This window comes from Sphaerodactylus townsendi, linkage group LG14, assembly GCF_021028975.2.
Source record: "Sphaerodactylus townsendi isolate TG3544 linkage group LG14, MPM_Stown_v2.3, whole genome shotgun sequence".
Lineage (NCBI taxonomy): Eukaryota > Metazoa > Chordata > Lepidosauria > Squamata > Sphaerodactylidae > Sphaerodactylus > Sphaerodactylus townsendi.
In genome coordinates, this window is record NC_059438.1 from 42,095,016 (window position 1) to 42,110,434 (window position 15,419).

The window sequence follows — 15,419 nt, forward strand, 5'->3', positions numbered from 1 at the left end:
CCCTTACTTGAGGTCCAGTAATGCATCCTGAATTAGCATGCAGGGCTGCTTTCTGCAGCTCAATTTAGCCAGTTAGGTCCCGTTTAGAGCTGCAGTAGGCTCACTAGTAGCAAGGCCTGAAGCGGCTTTGGCGTTGCGCTGTAAATCCAGTCTGGGTGACGGGACCTTATCATGGACTGGCTTTCAGTTCTGGAGCGTATTAATGGATTTAGGAGGCGCATCTTTAGCTACCGGTCCAACTTTCGGTTGGACTTCTTCGTTACTTTGTTCCCGGTCCCTCTGCAGGTTTTAGCTCTTGCTGCAACTGTGCCCGTTCCTCCTCCCATAGCTGGCGTTCCGCGGGTCCCATGCTTCTTGGGCATCATGAATTGACCACTTCCCTCATCCCAGTTTTCTTTGGATGGGAGGAACAGATCCCGACTGGGAGTTACCGGACTCTTAAATTAGGTCTGGAAGCGAGACATGGAACACCGTAGCCACCTGTGGCTCCCGGGGCACCTCGGGTGCAGCCGCTGACCGAGGATCAGGGGGGGGTCGATCGAGGAAACCACGATACGGACACCTCTCCCAATCCCAGGTTTAGTCCCAGTGTCCTTGGGGCCGGGCCCCAGTGCTGTGCCGGTGGTTCTTTGGGAGCATCGCAAAATCTGAGGTCCAGGAATGGATTCAATGGACTCCTAGGTTGCCCGCATGAGGAAGGTGGTCAGGCCCGTCTCCCTCCATGACAGGTTGCATCTGGGGTTTGTAATCCATCACAGAAAGCGGGTGGGGCCAGATCACAGGCTCGATCCATGAACCAAGCCCCAAGCGATCATGTAAGTCCCCATGGTGCGTCGTCCGTCCCCTCGTTCCAGTGGAAGACTCGTGCTGATGCGAGGGGCGGAAGAGTCACCAAGCGAGACCCGTTCTCCGCCCGGTTCCTCAGATCCAGAGGAAGGTGAACCCTCTTTGGGGAGCTACAGCACCTTCGCAGTAATATTCCAACCTCTCCATGCCGAGACACCAGGGTCCACTGCACCAGGGATATAGATGAATTAGGATTCCTGCCACAAGTAGCAAGAATTCCATAGAAACCAGAAATAAAGGCTCTTTGGTGAAAAGACCCGTTTATTCAGACATCTTAAGAAACTCAGAGGCCTGCGCCAGTGTGGGAATGACACTTCCGCCAGAAGCTGGGTTATAACTCTCAGCCATCCCCTCCGGCTTCCCATGGAAGCGGAGACCTCATCTCAGCGCAGAGATAAAGTCTCCGCGGTTGAAGCTGGCCATCATGGGCTGTGGAGATGCACTCAAAGGACGCTTTACCATCAACACCATTGAAACCTTTACACAGAGCAAGGGGAAACTCCACCCGAGACGCACGTGTCCCCTGTACCCCTGCTGCGGCACCGTCCACCCCTGCCCCAGAATGCCCCCACCATGCCCCCTCCATGGCCTGGCCACACCTCTGCTGCAGCTCCGCCCCGTTGGTACTATGCCATTGCAAACACTACAAGTTGGGGGTGCGCAGCCTATGATTCCAAGAGTCAAACATGGCTCAGCATGGAACTGACTATGGCTATTGATAGCAGGAAATTAAATGTTTATGTTAATGTATACTATGGGGATAGGTGAGATGTTAGGGTGACTGATGTGTTTTTTTTTAATGGGATGCAGAGTTTTTCTTAGAGATGTTTTACAAAAAGGAAAGTGAGAGAGGCAAACAGTTGCCAGGAGTCCCAGTACAAAACAAGTGCAAATCTGTGTATATAGATCCAAAATATCACACAAGGTACTTCTGGGTATAATAATGAGTTATTATGGGATCTCGGGTGTGCTGCTTGCAATAGTTAGCGTTTGGGATACAGAACCATTATTATTATCACCACCACCACCACCACCACCACCACCACCACCACCACCACCACCATCATCATCATCATCATCATCATCATCATCATCATCATCATCATCATCATCATCATCATCATCTAATTTAATTTAATTTAATTTAATTTAATTTAATTTAATTTAATTTAATTTAATTTAATTTAATTTAATTTAATTTAATTTAATTTAATTTAATTTAATTTAATATACCGCCCTATCCCCGAAGGGCTCTGGGCGGTGTATAACATAAAACCATATATATAAAATCATCAAATACAGGTTCCATAAATATAATAAAAACAGCAGTTGATTCCTAAGATAGGCATCTCACAAACTTAATCCTCCTAGAAGGAGGGGGGGAGAGGCAGTGGGTCCTGATGATATTGAGGACCTATGGGTCCCAATGATGGATCCCGATGATATTGGGGACCCATGGAATGGGGGGGGGGCACACTCAGCGGCTGGTCTCTCCTGCAGGGCCTGATGAAATTCCGCAGGGCCTGTAAGACCGAGCTGTTCTACCAGGCATATGGCTGAGTCAACTACAGTTGTACCACCCAAATGGCTTCCCTTCTCTCCTCCTCTCTATTGTTAATGTTGGTGGGGTTATTTAATTATGTTATTCTAATGAAATCCAAAGTTATTTGCCATCTAGGTTTTAATTTTTAATTATGTTTTTATGTCTTATTGTATTTTAAATGTAATAAGTATAGTTAAATAAATAGAAAATTTGAGACCGCTGGATATACCGTGTTTCCCCGAAAATAAAACAATTAATCTCCATATTAATTTTTGCTCCCAAAGATGCGCTATGTCTTATTTTCAGGGGATGTCTTATTTTTCTGTGTTCTGTTCGTCGGGCATGTTTCCAAACAAAAACTTTGCTATGTCTTACTTTCGGGGGATGCCTTATATTTCGCACTTCAGCAAAACCTCTACTATGTCTTATTTTCAGGGGATGTCTTATATTTGGGGAAACAGGGTAGTAATAAGTAATAAGTACTCGGGTTGATCTTTTTCAGGGCAAACTAGATATGATGGTGGCCAATTCATCCAATGCCATTTTAGAGGAGAATTTAACTTATTTAAAAGTTGCCTTGAGATACCAATCCTGATTGGGCCCCAACGTGGAAGCAACAGGTGATCTTATTTCCCCCCCTTATGCATTTTCAAGTGCTGAAGCAGTGCCCCCCCCCCCACCAAAAGTTTGGCTTTGTGGCCACTGTAACCTCTAGTTTGGTCCTCTGGTTGCTTGTTTCCTAGGTGAAAGCATTTCTTCTTCCAGAGGGCACTTCCAAAGAAGTAGTAACCTCTCTGGAGACTATACCCTACTCCAGTGATGTGGTAGACAGCTTTAACTCAGATGTTATGGACTATAGTTCCCATCAGCCCTGCCAGCATGGCCAATTGGCCAATGCTGCGCAGATGAGACTGATAAAGTATCCCCTTAACATCTAGAGTATAAAAGGTTCACCATCACGGCCCTATTCTATCATTATTCTCTATCCATCTGTCTCCTCTCTGGAGCATTTAGCTCTCTCTTCCCTTCTCAACCATGATCAAGTTTCAAGTTACAAACACGTCACTTCAAACAATGGTTAATGTGATTTAAAGTGTTATGAGGGAACCTGGCAGAATTGACCAGAGAGGTTGCTTTGGGGCACAAGGTAATCCAAAATGACAGTCAGTGAAGAAGAGAGGGGGAAATTAATCTGGGAGGAGTGGAGGAAAAGCATGCATTTATAAGACTGTGCACGTGAACCTTCCACATTCTCTCCGCATCATCTCTGCAGCCAGTGGTCTTATATGGCATTGAGAATACAGTCGGAGGTGTTAACAGCAGGCAAATGAAAACCTAGAGGGGATACCTTTGGATTGATATCTGCATTGGGAGGATGATGGAGCTGACCTACCTTAATGAAGGTGAATGTGAAATGCTTGGAATGTTCAAAATGTGCTATATAAATGCTAAATGGCTGTCTTTCTATTTCCATAGAAATTGCTCCCTGATTACGTGTTTTTTCAGAGCAGAAAATGCTGTTGACTTTTCACAGATAACATTTGATCCCAGACAAGAAAGAACTTGTGTGGAGCAAGGTGAGGGGATGCTGTTATAATGTATATTATCAGCCCGGCTGATTTTCTCTGACTGGTATATGTCTGCCATAAAATATACTGGTCTTTATCCAGAAAGCATTATCCCGAAGGAAGGGTTTAGAATCTGAAGAATTCAGGTTCTTGCATTGTATGCAATATTCACCATGGGAAAGGGTTCCTTTATTTTTGGAGAAATTCAGCTACTGCATCTCATATCACAGAAAAAGAGTCAGCCCCCCCCCCCCCGATCATTCATTCATTCATTCATTCATTCATTCATTCATTCATTCATTCATTCATTCATTCATTAGATTTAATATACCGCCCTATCCCCGAAGGGCTCAGGGCGGTGAACAATATAAAATATTATATATATAAAAACATACATACAATTTAAAACAGTTACATTCTAAAACCATGTCCCACGAACCCATGTCTGACCACTCCCCAGAAAGGAGATAATGGGTCTTACTGATGTTAAAGACCCCTGTAATCAGAGTGGGGGGGGGGGGGCAGAGGCACCGTCAGCATCAGGTGAAATTAATCACAGACTTCAGTAGTGGTTGAAATATTTTTGTCATCCCCTGTAGAGCCTGTCAGTTGCCCAGTACTAGTAATGTCACCAACTCCAAAGCCGTTTTACAACTATTTTTAGATTACTAGCAATTTTAATAAAGTGAATGAACAAATAAACATACATGTTTAACTGGTTGTTGTGAGTTTTCATGGGCTGTGTGGCGGTGGTCTAGGTGGGTCTTGTTCCTAAGGATCCACCAGATCATGGCAACCACGCAGCCAGAAAAAATACCACAACTCCAGTTGAATATCGATAAATGAAAAGCCTTCGACACTACATACATGTTTAACTTTGAAAACTATAAACAAGTAGCCATTGCTTGGAAGCTTTGTGGGAGAGGGAAGAGCTAGGATAGGGGTCCTCTATGTTGTGCCTGTGGGCACCATAGCTGCCGAGATTTAAGTCCTGGAAGTGTTTAGGGAAAGCAGGCATGGCCCACGAGAGACTTCTGATTGGCTATTGGAAAGTTGATTTGGCTGTACAGATTCCCAAAAATATATTGCTTTGGCATCTGTTTCCTCCAAAGGACAAGGATCTTCACTGCGTGGCAGAAGGTAAACTGTGTGTTTGTAAGAAAATATTTTTAAGCAGTATGTTCCTATAAAAGAGGAAGAGTTGCTGTTAAAGTTATGCAAAACCTCACTCCGTGACATTTGGTGAGTCAGCTCAGCCTCTTAGAGGCAGCCATGTTGTGGATTTGCCCCGACTACCCTGTGTCAGAATTCCCAAAGGTGCCCACAGGCTCCAAAAGTTTGGGGTCCCCCTGAGCTATCCTATCACTGACCCCGTGTTCCGCTCTTTGGTACACATTAATGCCATACACTCTACGAAACCAGGCTAATATGTCTTTGAAAGAGCCTTCTGTAATTGCTCTGGAAATGCTGTTTACATGCTAAAATGGTAGTTTCAATGACCTTCAAATGCAGAGTTGCCCTTCTAGAGGGTATTTTGGGGGGATCCGTTGAAGTTTAATTATGGTACTTTCAGGAAGTGGCTTTGATCTGCTGGTCATTTGGTTTTTGCAGAAGCTGGTTAAAAATCTCAAAAACAGCCAACAAAACAATTTCTTGCTGAAGCAGTATTAGTCTAAAGAGAGCATGTAGGCGGGATTTCTGTAGCGGCACGGTCCTTGCTTCTTCCTTGACTTTGTTGAAATTTGGTTCCCATCAAATGGGTGAATAGAACCAAGATGGAAGAATCTCAACATGCAGGAATGGTTTCTAAGCAGAGTCCTTTTTTTGGAATGCAAGAGCCCACCCAGGAGCCCCTGTTCTAGCTTTGTTGTTGTCTATCGTTCCTGATCTCTAACTGGCCTACTAAAAGAAAACTGGGCGAGAACAGTTCAGTGGAGTGTTCAAAAGCTCACCGTCACAGTAACCTGTGATGAATCAAAGGCTGATTCCGCATGGAGCCAAAAACGGCGGTGTGGCAACGTTGTGAGAAACGAGTATAAACCCTTTTACACTGTTTTGAACCCTTTTAACACCATGTTCACACCGTTTTCACAGTGCTGTCTTTGGCCCATGCAGAATCAACTACGTAGGAGCAGGTAGCAGCAGAAAAGCCAGAGTGTAAAGTGTTAATCCAGTGGTGGGATCCAAAAATTTTAGTAACAGGTTCCCATGGTGGTGGGATTCAAACAATTAGTAAGCCAATGGGGATGGAGCCCCGGGGGGGGCATGGCCAGGGCGTGGCCGGCCATTCGAGCGGCGGGGCATTAATGTTTCATATTACAGCAAAGCTCTTACTGTAAAAAAAAGTTCCTAATTTCCAGCTGGTATCTTTCTGTCCATAATTTAAACTCATTATAGCAAGTCCTATAGTCTACTGCCATAGAACCAACTTCTACTTCTCCTCGAGATTGGCTGCCTGTCAAATGCATAATACTTTCAAATACTTAATTTTGTTTTCTAGAAATCAAAAGAAGGGAGACTTTCCTTAAACAAGGAACCGACCATATTTCTAAAACATGTTTTTAAAACAGCCCAACAGGGAGAAATTATCCCGTTTTCTGTAGCCAGCTAACCAGCCACATAGGAAACAACAGGACTTTATGAGTTTTTTGGACCTAATGGAATTTCCCTACTTGGAAAAGCAGACCCAATTAGTAACCCCCTCTAGAAGCACACAAATAATTAGTCACCCACTCTCGGGAACTGGTGAGAACCTGCTGGATCCCCCCTCTGTGTTAACCCCCCACAGAGCCTGAGTGTTTCAGTGAAGGCCTGGAAGTAGCAGGAGTTTTAGACAAAAGGTGGGAAACCCGGACAGGATTTGTGGGGAGTTCAAATCTGAGTTCTAGAGAAAATGAACATGCCTTAGTTTCCATGAAAGACCTGTGGTATTGGCAAGAATAGAACATTAGGGAAAGAGGGACCCTATACAAAAGGCAAGAATGGGAATTTACTTCTAGGGAGAGAAAGAATCCCCAGCCCAGATTGCTTAAGGGCAGAGGCTAATTCATCTTCTGGACAGAGTGGGTAACTAAAAGGCTCCTTCATACATGCAGAATAATGCATTTTTCAAACTGCTTTCAGTGCTCTTTTCTTCCTTGACTTTGTTGAAATAGTTGAAACTGTCTTGCTGAATAGCAAAATCCACTTGCAAACAGTTGTGAAAGTGGTTTGAAAACGCATTATTCTGCCTGTCGCGGAAGGGGCTTAACACTGAAGGAACTGACTTGGAAAGAGTTTGTATCAGACCATTCTGTGGTCAGAAGGGGAATTTACACGGCATGTGGGAAAAGAATTCTCATCCCTTGTACTTTAAAAGGATTTACTTCAGAAACTCCATGAAGGGATTCTAAAGTTTGAGGAGCCTGCAGAGAAAGCATATTGGGAGAAACATTCCTTTCATACAGTTTTTCAGGAACCAGAGTTACCACGCGAAGACCTCTGGGTGTTGGCTTACAGGCTAAATTTGAAACATCTCAGAAGTCTATTATATTTTGAAAGCATTAAGAACTCTGTGACACCCTGACATCTTTTCAAAAAGCCAGCGACCGTCCTTCCTGAACCTTGAAAGTATCTTAATATCTGTAAATAAAAACTGCTTCCTTCCTTGTTGACAGTTTTCTCTCCTGTCCTACACCCTTGAAGTGTTCAGTAAAAAAATTACTACTTATTTGTTGAACCTTTAAAAAAGCTTCTCGTGTGATTATGTGAGGTAAAACAGATTGAAAATGAAGGTTGGAGGATCACCTCAGCTCCCTAAGGCAGGGGTAGGGAACCTGCGGCTCTCCAGATGTTCAGGAACTACAATTCCCATCAGCCCCTACCAGCATGGCCAACTACAATTCCCATCAGCCCCTACCAGCATGGCCAATTGGCCATGCTGACAGAGGCTGATGGGAATTGTAGTTCCTGAACATCTGGAGAGCCGCAGGTTCCCTACCCCTGCCCTAAGGTGATTCAGTTAAACATGTATTTTAAAGAGGAACAGGGCGGGACAACTGAAAAGAACCCGCAAAGGCACATAAAATCTTAGGGGAATTCGGGAACATTCATTGCCTTCGGGTATCGGGAAGTGGAGGATTTTTCCTCCCGTGACCTCTTGCCTTCACAGTTGTCGACTTTGGGTTGCGAAATCGCTAGAGATTTTAGGGGTGGGGAGCCTGTGGAAGGAGAATTTTGAGGTAGGTAGGGAAGAACTCCAGTTGGGTATGATGCCATAGAATCAAACCTCCAACTCAGCCATTTTCTCTGTCATCCAAACATCCGTTGAAATTCCTTTGGAGAAATTGGTTGGATAACTACCTTTCTCCCAAAACAGGAGAGACCAAGGCAGGGAACAACACGAGGTGAGGTAGTAATACAATGTATATACATTCTGACTGAAAACAACAACCTACAAAGCTTGTACAAAGGCATGAAACTAGCTTGCAACCCTACTAACCATACACCTTCCATAGCCCTAAGGCTAAATGCCATCCTAAATTGTTCCGCCTTACAGTTTTTCAGGACTCCTGTCGAAGAGAGAGCTTTCTTGAACGAAGAAGGGATGCTCCCTATATTGTTACTGTTAGAGACATCCAATTTTCCTGTTGTCTTATATCATTTGTTTTATTTAACGTATTCAAGTAGATTTCTAAACACAGGTACCAGGGGGTTCTGTGGTCTGTAGAACCAGGGGGCATTCATTGAAAATGTTGGGGGGAAGAATTAGGACTAATAAAAGGAAACACTTCTTCACACGTGTGATTGGTGTTTGGAATATGCTGCCACAGGAGGTAGTGATGGTCACTAACCTGGATAGCTTTAAAAAGGGCTTGGACAGATTTATGGAGGAGAAGTCGATCTATGGCTACCAATCTTGATCCTCCTTGATCTCAGGTTGCAAATGCCTTAGCAGACCAGGTGCTCAGAAGCAGCAGAAGCAGCAGGCCATTGCTTTCACCTCCTGCATGTGAGCTCCCAAAGGCACCCGGTGGGCCACTGCGAGTAGCAGAGAGCTGGACTAGATGGACTCTGGTCTGATCCAGCTGGCTAGTTCTTATGTTTTTATGTTCTTAGGTAGCAGATTTCTTGAGAGAAACCTGTATATCCCCCCAGGCAACATTCCAGGTTCCAGCTACCTCTCAACTTTCTCTCCTTTCCTCTAAATTCAAACTGCAAATTATTTTTTGGCTCTCTGCCCCTTTCCCTTGACTGAAGGGGTATCATTCTCCCTGATGGGTATTGCATTGGAAAAGTGGACAAGAGATTCCCAAATATGAAGAAACTGTCTCCTGACATTACAACTATCAAAGACGTGTCAGCCGATCCCCTGGATGGCCAGTTTTCATCTGTAACAGTTGACGTCTTTCCGTGATTTAGTACCGTTTGCAAACAATGTGTTTGAGAGGCTGAGCTGAAAACACAAATTTTCAGAAGTGAAGCACAGCAGGGAGATCTCTACTGGATGGCTGGGGGAGAAATGTTGGATAGGAAAGGTTTGACATAAATTTAAAATGAGAAGTTTTTATAGCTGCATTAGAGAGTTTGTATTCTGGTTTTCATGCTACAGAGTTATTGTCCGCTGCAAAGTGTGGGCGTGTGTGTGCGTGCGTGTGCACGTGTGCACATGTTCTGGGCAGCAGGAGATTCCAAAATAGCTTTCAGCTGGTTTTGATAACAGAGGCCACGAGGCTGACGGTAAAGAAAGAGGGAAAGTAGAAAATAGCAGATGTTGAACTGCAAGGCTTGATTTAATATAAGCAAGCCTTTCAAACTGAAATAAACCACCAGCATTGTGATGTTATGAAGAGGTTTTATTCCATATAAGTTAGAGATCAACAGCTGCTTCCTCTTGGGCCAAACCACCTCAACTCCAGGGCGTCGTCTGGCCCTCAGTTGCTTAAAGTGTTGTCTGGAAAACCGAGTAGATTTGGGGTGTTGTGTGGTTTCCGGGCTGTATGGCTGTGTTCTAGCAGATTCGAGTAGATTCGAGTGTTCGAGTGTTCGAGTAGATTTGACTTGGACTGGCAGTCAGTTTGAGGAGATTTATTTATATTTATTTATTTACATAATTTATAGTCTGAGTCTTTCTCTCCGGATTACATGATCAATATGATCAACAAGATGGGATGCTCAGGAAAAAATGCAATAAAATCAGGGCTGCAGAACCAACCAGAAGTCTAAAAACAGAACTGAAGCAAAACCTAAGGATTGACATGACACATCACATGACGCAAGAATTGCCTAGCCGGATCCCATTTATAGCAAGTTATGCGTAATAAAACACAGACTGCAGTCCTTAATAATTTATCCAAGTAATTTGTGAATCATTTAGTACCATCCAAGTTTATTGCTTGCATAGAAAAGCCCTTTTGAATCTCTCAGTTGTGCATAGTTTGTGGAAAGCCAGAGAGTGGGAGCCTCAGGTGCCACTTCCTGGGGGAACATTTTAGGGCCATGAGGCGCAGCTGAACACCAGCGAGTAGGGTCAGCCAGGCTCGCCCCACACCATCTTGGGTATGGGGTCAGCAGAGGAAGAGCTGCCAAGGGGTGTGCGTCGCACCGGGTGCACACCTGGGGGGTGCGCTCAGAAAATCACCCCCCGCCCCTGTGGTGCCCTCTCCCGCCCCCCCCACACACTTGCCTTTGTGAAACTGCAGGCGGGAGGCCGGTTCCCTTCAGGCTAAAAATGGCCTTGTGGGAACTACACTTCCCAGGAGACCTTGCGAGCCCCAGGATCTCATGGGAAGTGTAGTTCCCATCAAGCCATTTTCAGCCTGAAGGGAACAGGCCACTTTTCCAGCCTGCACCAAGGTAAGGGGGGCTGGGGGCACCACGGAGGGGGGGCAGGGTAGAAAACACAGAGTGTGCACCAGGCGCACTCTGGCCAACACTCATTCCTCTGAAGAACTCCATTTCCGTTTGCGATGGAGAGGAGGTTGATTTTTTTTTCTGATTCTCCCCTCTAGCGACAGACTCCCACTTTGTCCTGCCTGCGGCTCCAGAAGATCCGTTGACTGACAGGAGCAGAACACGAAGGAAGGGGGGAGTAGAGATCTGTAGTGAGCGAGGAAGAGGAGTTGTACTCCTCACATGACTCTGCTCATGTCACTTAAGATCGAAATCCCAGCTTCCGGCCACTTCACCTATGTCATTTAAGAACTGGCTAACAACTTTTGCAAAGTGTGAATATGATTCCTCTTGAAACATATGTGTTGTATGGGCATATCTGTCATAGAGCCAGGATTGATTGTGACTCTGTTCCTGTTTATTGTGTGGCATGGCTTTGAAGGATCTGGATCTAAAGCAGCGATTCCCAACCAGGGTTCCCTGGTACCCTGGGGTGCCGTGAGCATGTCCCAGGGGTACCGCGGCAATGCTACCAGCCCCCTTCACTTTTGTGGTGTCTCCCGCCGGCACCAGCAAGAATATGGAGTGGCCCAGGGGGGAGAAAAGGGGGAGGGGGGGGGGGGGGGGGGCAAGCAGGGGAACTGGGGAGAAAGGTCAATTCAATTCAATAAGCCTTTTTTGGCATATACACAATAGTTCCAGTTAAAATATAGTTCCAGTTAAAATATAGTTCCAGTTAAAAAATACAGTTCCAGTTAAAAGTGAATAGTAAAAAACTCCGCGTTTGTCATACATTCAGTTTAAAAACTTCTGACAAAAACTTTGCCACTATAAGGCAACAGTGAAAATCCTGACAATTTAAAAGCGTAACTACTTTATCTGATTCAGTATAATCAATCATATTATTGGTCTATAGCTTGGGATAGCAGGCTGGATCGGAGTTCTTGGTATAATACGCAGTTCAGGAGAATGTGTGGGATGGAATCCAGCTGTCCTATGCTACAGGTACAGAACCTCTTATCGCTTGGAAGACCTTTAAGTCTTCCTCTATGTAGCGGAGATGGCATGATGTTAAATCTAGTCAGAATATAGGCTCTCCTGTGTATGGGATTTGTGAGCGCTGTAATATAATAGGCTGGGTATCCCTGCATAAAAGGAATTGACATATTTGTTGGTGAACAAGATTTATTTGCCAAGCTCTGCAGTTGTTGATAGTCCATTGCTAACAGCCTCTCTTTAATGAGGTCAAAAGTTTTAGTAAAGGTTAGCATATTGAAGGAGTCACTGTCATAACCCAGTTCCCCGATCTTTGCTGTAACTATTGTGCACCATTTTGAATGGTGGAGTTCACTCAAGGTAAGTTGGGTCAATGAGTTTCTGGTAGTGAATATTTAACCAGAATTTTATAACGATTAGCCAAATAGTGGCCTCTATAGAATATTGGCCAGATTCTAAACATAAGACTGCGTACAGGACGCAGTTTGGCACGCCAAATTATTTGTGCAAGAATTTGGAGTGGAATGATTTTATAATGCTGTTATTCGGAATTAGCCAAATAGGAGCTCTGTAAAGTAGCTGTGCTCTCACCTTCGCTTGGAAGACTTGCAGAGCTGGGGGAATAGAGAGGAAGGTTGGGGGAGGATGGCAGGGGTACTGTGAGATATGAAGAGTAAGGTCAAGGGTACCGTGACTTTGAAAAGGTTGGGAAACACTGATCTAAAGGAATACAAAGAACTTGGTCTCCAGTTTCACTTTTCCTAACTGTGGTTATTTCCCCTTCTTTCCCCCACTTTAGAAACTACCTCTTCAGATTACGTCTTGACGATCTTACTCTAATTCAGGTAAGTTCACTGCGTTGAGCCCATAAAAGTTGTAGCGCAAATGGGTATTTGTTAAGGAAAATGTTTTAAAAGCTCAGGACGGCAACTGATGTGGTTGACTTTCGCAGTACATCTGTTAACTGTCCCTGCTTCCAGATCTGCTCCGTGGCCCTTCTTTTACACCCTTGTTCCAAGCTAGTTTTAAATTTCTGATTAAAGAGAACTTGACCTGGGGCGTACAGACTGCCGCGGTGGTTAAGAAGGCCCAGCAAAGACTGTACAACGAAAGGAGCAGCAGTGGCGTAGGAGGTTAAGAGCTCGTGTATCTAATCTGGAGGAACCGGGTTTGATTCCCAGCTCTGCCGCCTGAGCTGTGGAGGCTTATCTGGGGAATTCAGATTCGCCTGTACACTCCCATACACGCCAGCTGGGTGACCTTGGGCTAGTCACAGCTTCTCGGAGCTCTCTCAGCCCCACCTACCTCACAGGGTGTTTGTTGTGAGGGGGGAAGGGCAAGGAGATTGTCAGCCCCTTTGAGTCTCCTGCAGGAGAGAAAGGGGGGATATAAATCCAAACTCTTCTTCTTCTACTACTATCTGAGACTTTTAAGGAAACAACAACTGAATGGAAAACTCCTGGTGTCCTTTTACCGCTGTGCTATAGAGAGTGTCTTAACCTACTGCATCTGTGTATGGTTCTCCAGTTGCACAGTGGCAGATAGGAAGGGGCTCCAAAGGGTGATCACTACTGCACAGAGGATTATCGGCTGCCCTCTCCCCTCCTTGGAAGAACTCTGTAATTCCCAAAGCCTAAAAAAAGCCCAAAATATTCTGAGAGATCCGTCTCATCCAGCACACTCCCTTTTTGAACTGTTACCATCCAGCCGACGATACAGGTCTATCAAAACTAGGACAAAGAGGCTTAGCTTCTACTCTAGAGCTGTGGCTAGGCTTTGTGTTGATGTGTTTGGGGCTGTGTAGGGATGGGTGGAGGAAGGGGAAAGTGAGGATGGGGGATGAGTCTGAATTTGTGTGCATCGAGGAATGCTGCTGTAAATTTCGTTGTGCGTGCACAATGACAATAAAATGCTTATGCTTATAGGTGTTCAAGAGCAATGCAGGGGGAAATTGTCTGCATAGATGCTCTGTCTTCTTTGTGGTAATGGCTTCCAGCCAGGGAGTGCTAGATCCCCAGTGTTTTCTTTCCCTTTTGTCACGGAATTGCTGACATGTAGTTTTTCTGGAGTGTGGAGAGACAAGGCTCTGTGGGCTAAAAGATTACTAGACAGAAAGTGCTTGCTGCCGGAGGCCGGTTCCCGGGGCAGTCTCAGCGGACCTCTGTGTATCCTAGGTTGGCACATCTTGCGAGTTACCAGTGTAAGTGCTGATCTATAATGTTCCCCTCAGGCCCCAAAGTAGCCAAATATTCAAGAGACTAGTTCTGCATATTCCTTTGCATATTCAGTATTAATTCTGTTAATGAAAGTGGCTTTTTGAAAAAAGAAACGAAGCAAAGTAATGATTTCCACAGAATTAAATCCATAGATGAATTGGGGGGGGGGGCACATTTGGGGGCATAAACCAGCAGCCTGTATCTCTTCTATGCACCTCCTCCTTAATGGTTTCCTCCAAAAGCTAAACATTCACAGGCTGTGTAGCTCCTCCAAGGCCGAAACTCTGATAAGGAGCAGGAGGCGTCTGGCTGGCCCGAGAAACTGTCACAACCATCCATAAGAACATAAGAACAAGCCAGCTGGATCAGACCAGAGTCCATCTAGTCCAGCTCTCTGCTACTCGCAGTGGCCCACCAGGTGCCATTGGGAGCTCACGTGCAGGATGTGAAAGCAATGGTCTTCTGCGGCTGCTGCTCCTGAGCACCTGGTCTGCTAAGGCATTTGCAATCTCAGATCAAGGAGGATCAAGATTGGTAGCCATAGATTGACTTCTCCTCCATCAATCTGTCCAAGCCCCTTTTAAAGCTATCCAGGTTAGTGGCCATCACCACCTCCTGTGGCAGTATATTCCAAACACCAATCACACGTTGCGTGAAGAAGTGTTTCCTTTTATTAATCCAAATTCTTCCCCCCAGCATTTTCAATGGATGCCCCCTGGTTCTAGTTCTAGTATCCATAAGCAAAGCAAGCCCAAGGCAAGGTCCTGCCGTGGTACAGCCTCCCGTCTTCCCTGGCTACCCATAACAAGACCCAAGGCAGTCGGGGCTAGAGAGTCCCTGGAATTTTCAGGGGGATTTCCGTGTGGAATTCTTGAGTTGATTTCTCCCGTCTCTCTAAATAACACGGGGCAAATGGGCTGCTTCAATGTATAAGAACCCAATCAGCCCTCTTTCTGCAGCTTTTGAGATATCTTCTATTATTAATACTAACTTACTTCACCTCTTCCCTTGTCCAGTGGCGTAGGAAGTTAAGAGCTCGTGTATCTAATCTGGAGGAACCAGGTTTGATTCCCAGCTCTGCCACCTGAGCTGTGGAGGCTTATCTGGGGAATTCAGATTAGCCTGTACACTCCCGCACACGCCAGCTGGGTGACCTTGGGCGAGTCACAGCTTCTCGGAGCGCTCTCAGCCCCACCTACCTCACAGGGTGTTTGTTGTGTGTGGGGGGGGGGGATGAAGGGCAAGGAGATTGTAAGCCCCATTAAGTCTCCTGCAGGAGAGAAAGGGGGATATAAATCCAAACTCCTCCTCCTCCTCCTCCTCCTCCTCCTCCTGTAAGGAATTCCATAGAAGCAGAAATAAAAGGCTTTTTGGGTGTAA

At 45.3% G+C, this 15,419-nt stretch overlaps 1 protein-coding gene across 1 annotated transcript in view; it reads left to right on the top strand.

The window, feature by feature from the left end:
• The first annotated feature begins 825 nt into the window (after positions 1-825).
• The window catches only part of SEMA5A (semaphorin 5A), a 119,620-nt gene continuing 105,026 nt past the window's right edge, over positions 826-15,419 (top strand). The window contains exons 1-4 of the mRNA XM_048515374.1: positions 826-972; positions 4,932-5,097; positions 6,746-6,797; positions 12,623-12,668. Of these exons, the coding sequence (XP_048371331.1) occupies positions 826-972; positions 4,932-5,097; positions 6,746-6,797; positions 12,623-12,668 (411 nt within the window). The remainder of the gene's footprint in view (positions 973-4,931; positions 5,098-6,745; positions 6,798-12,622; positions 12,669-15,419) is intronic.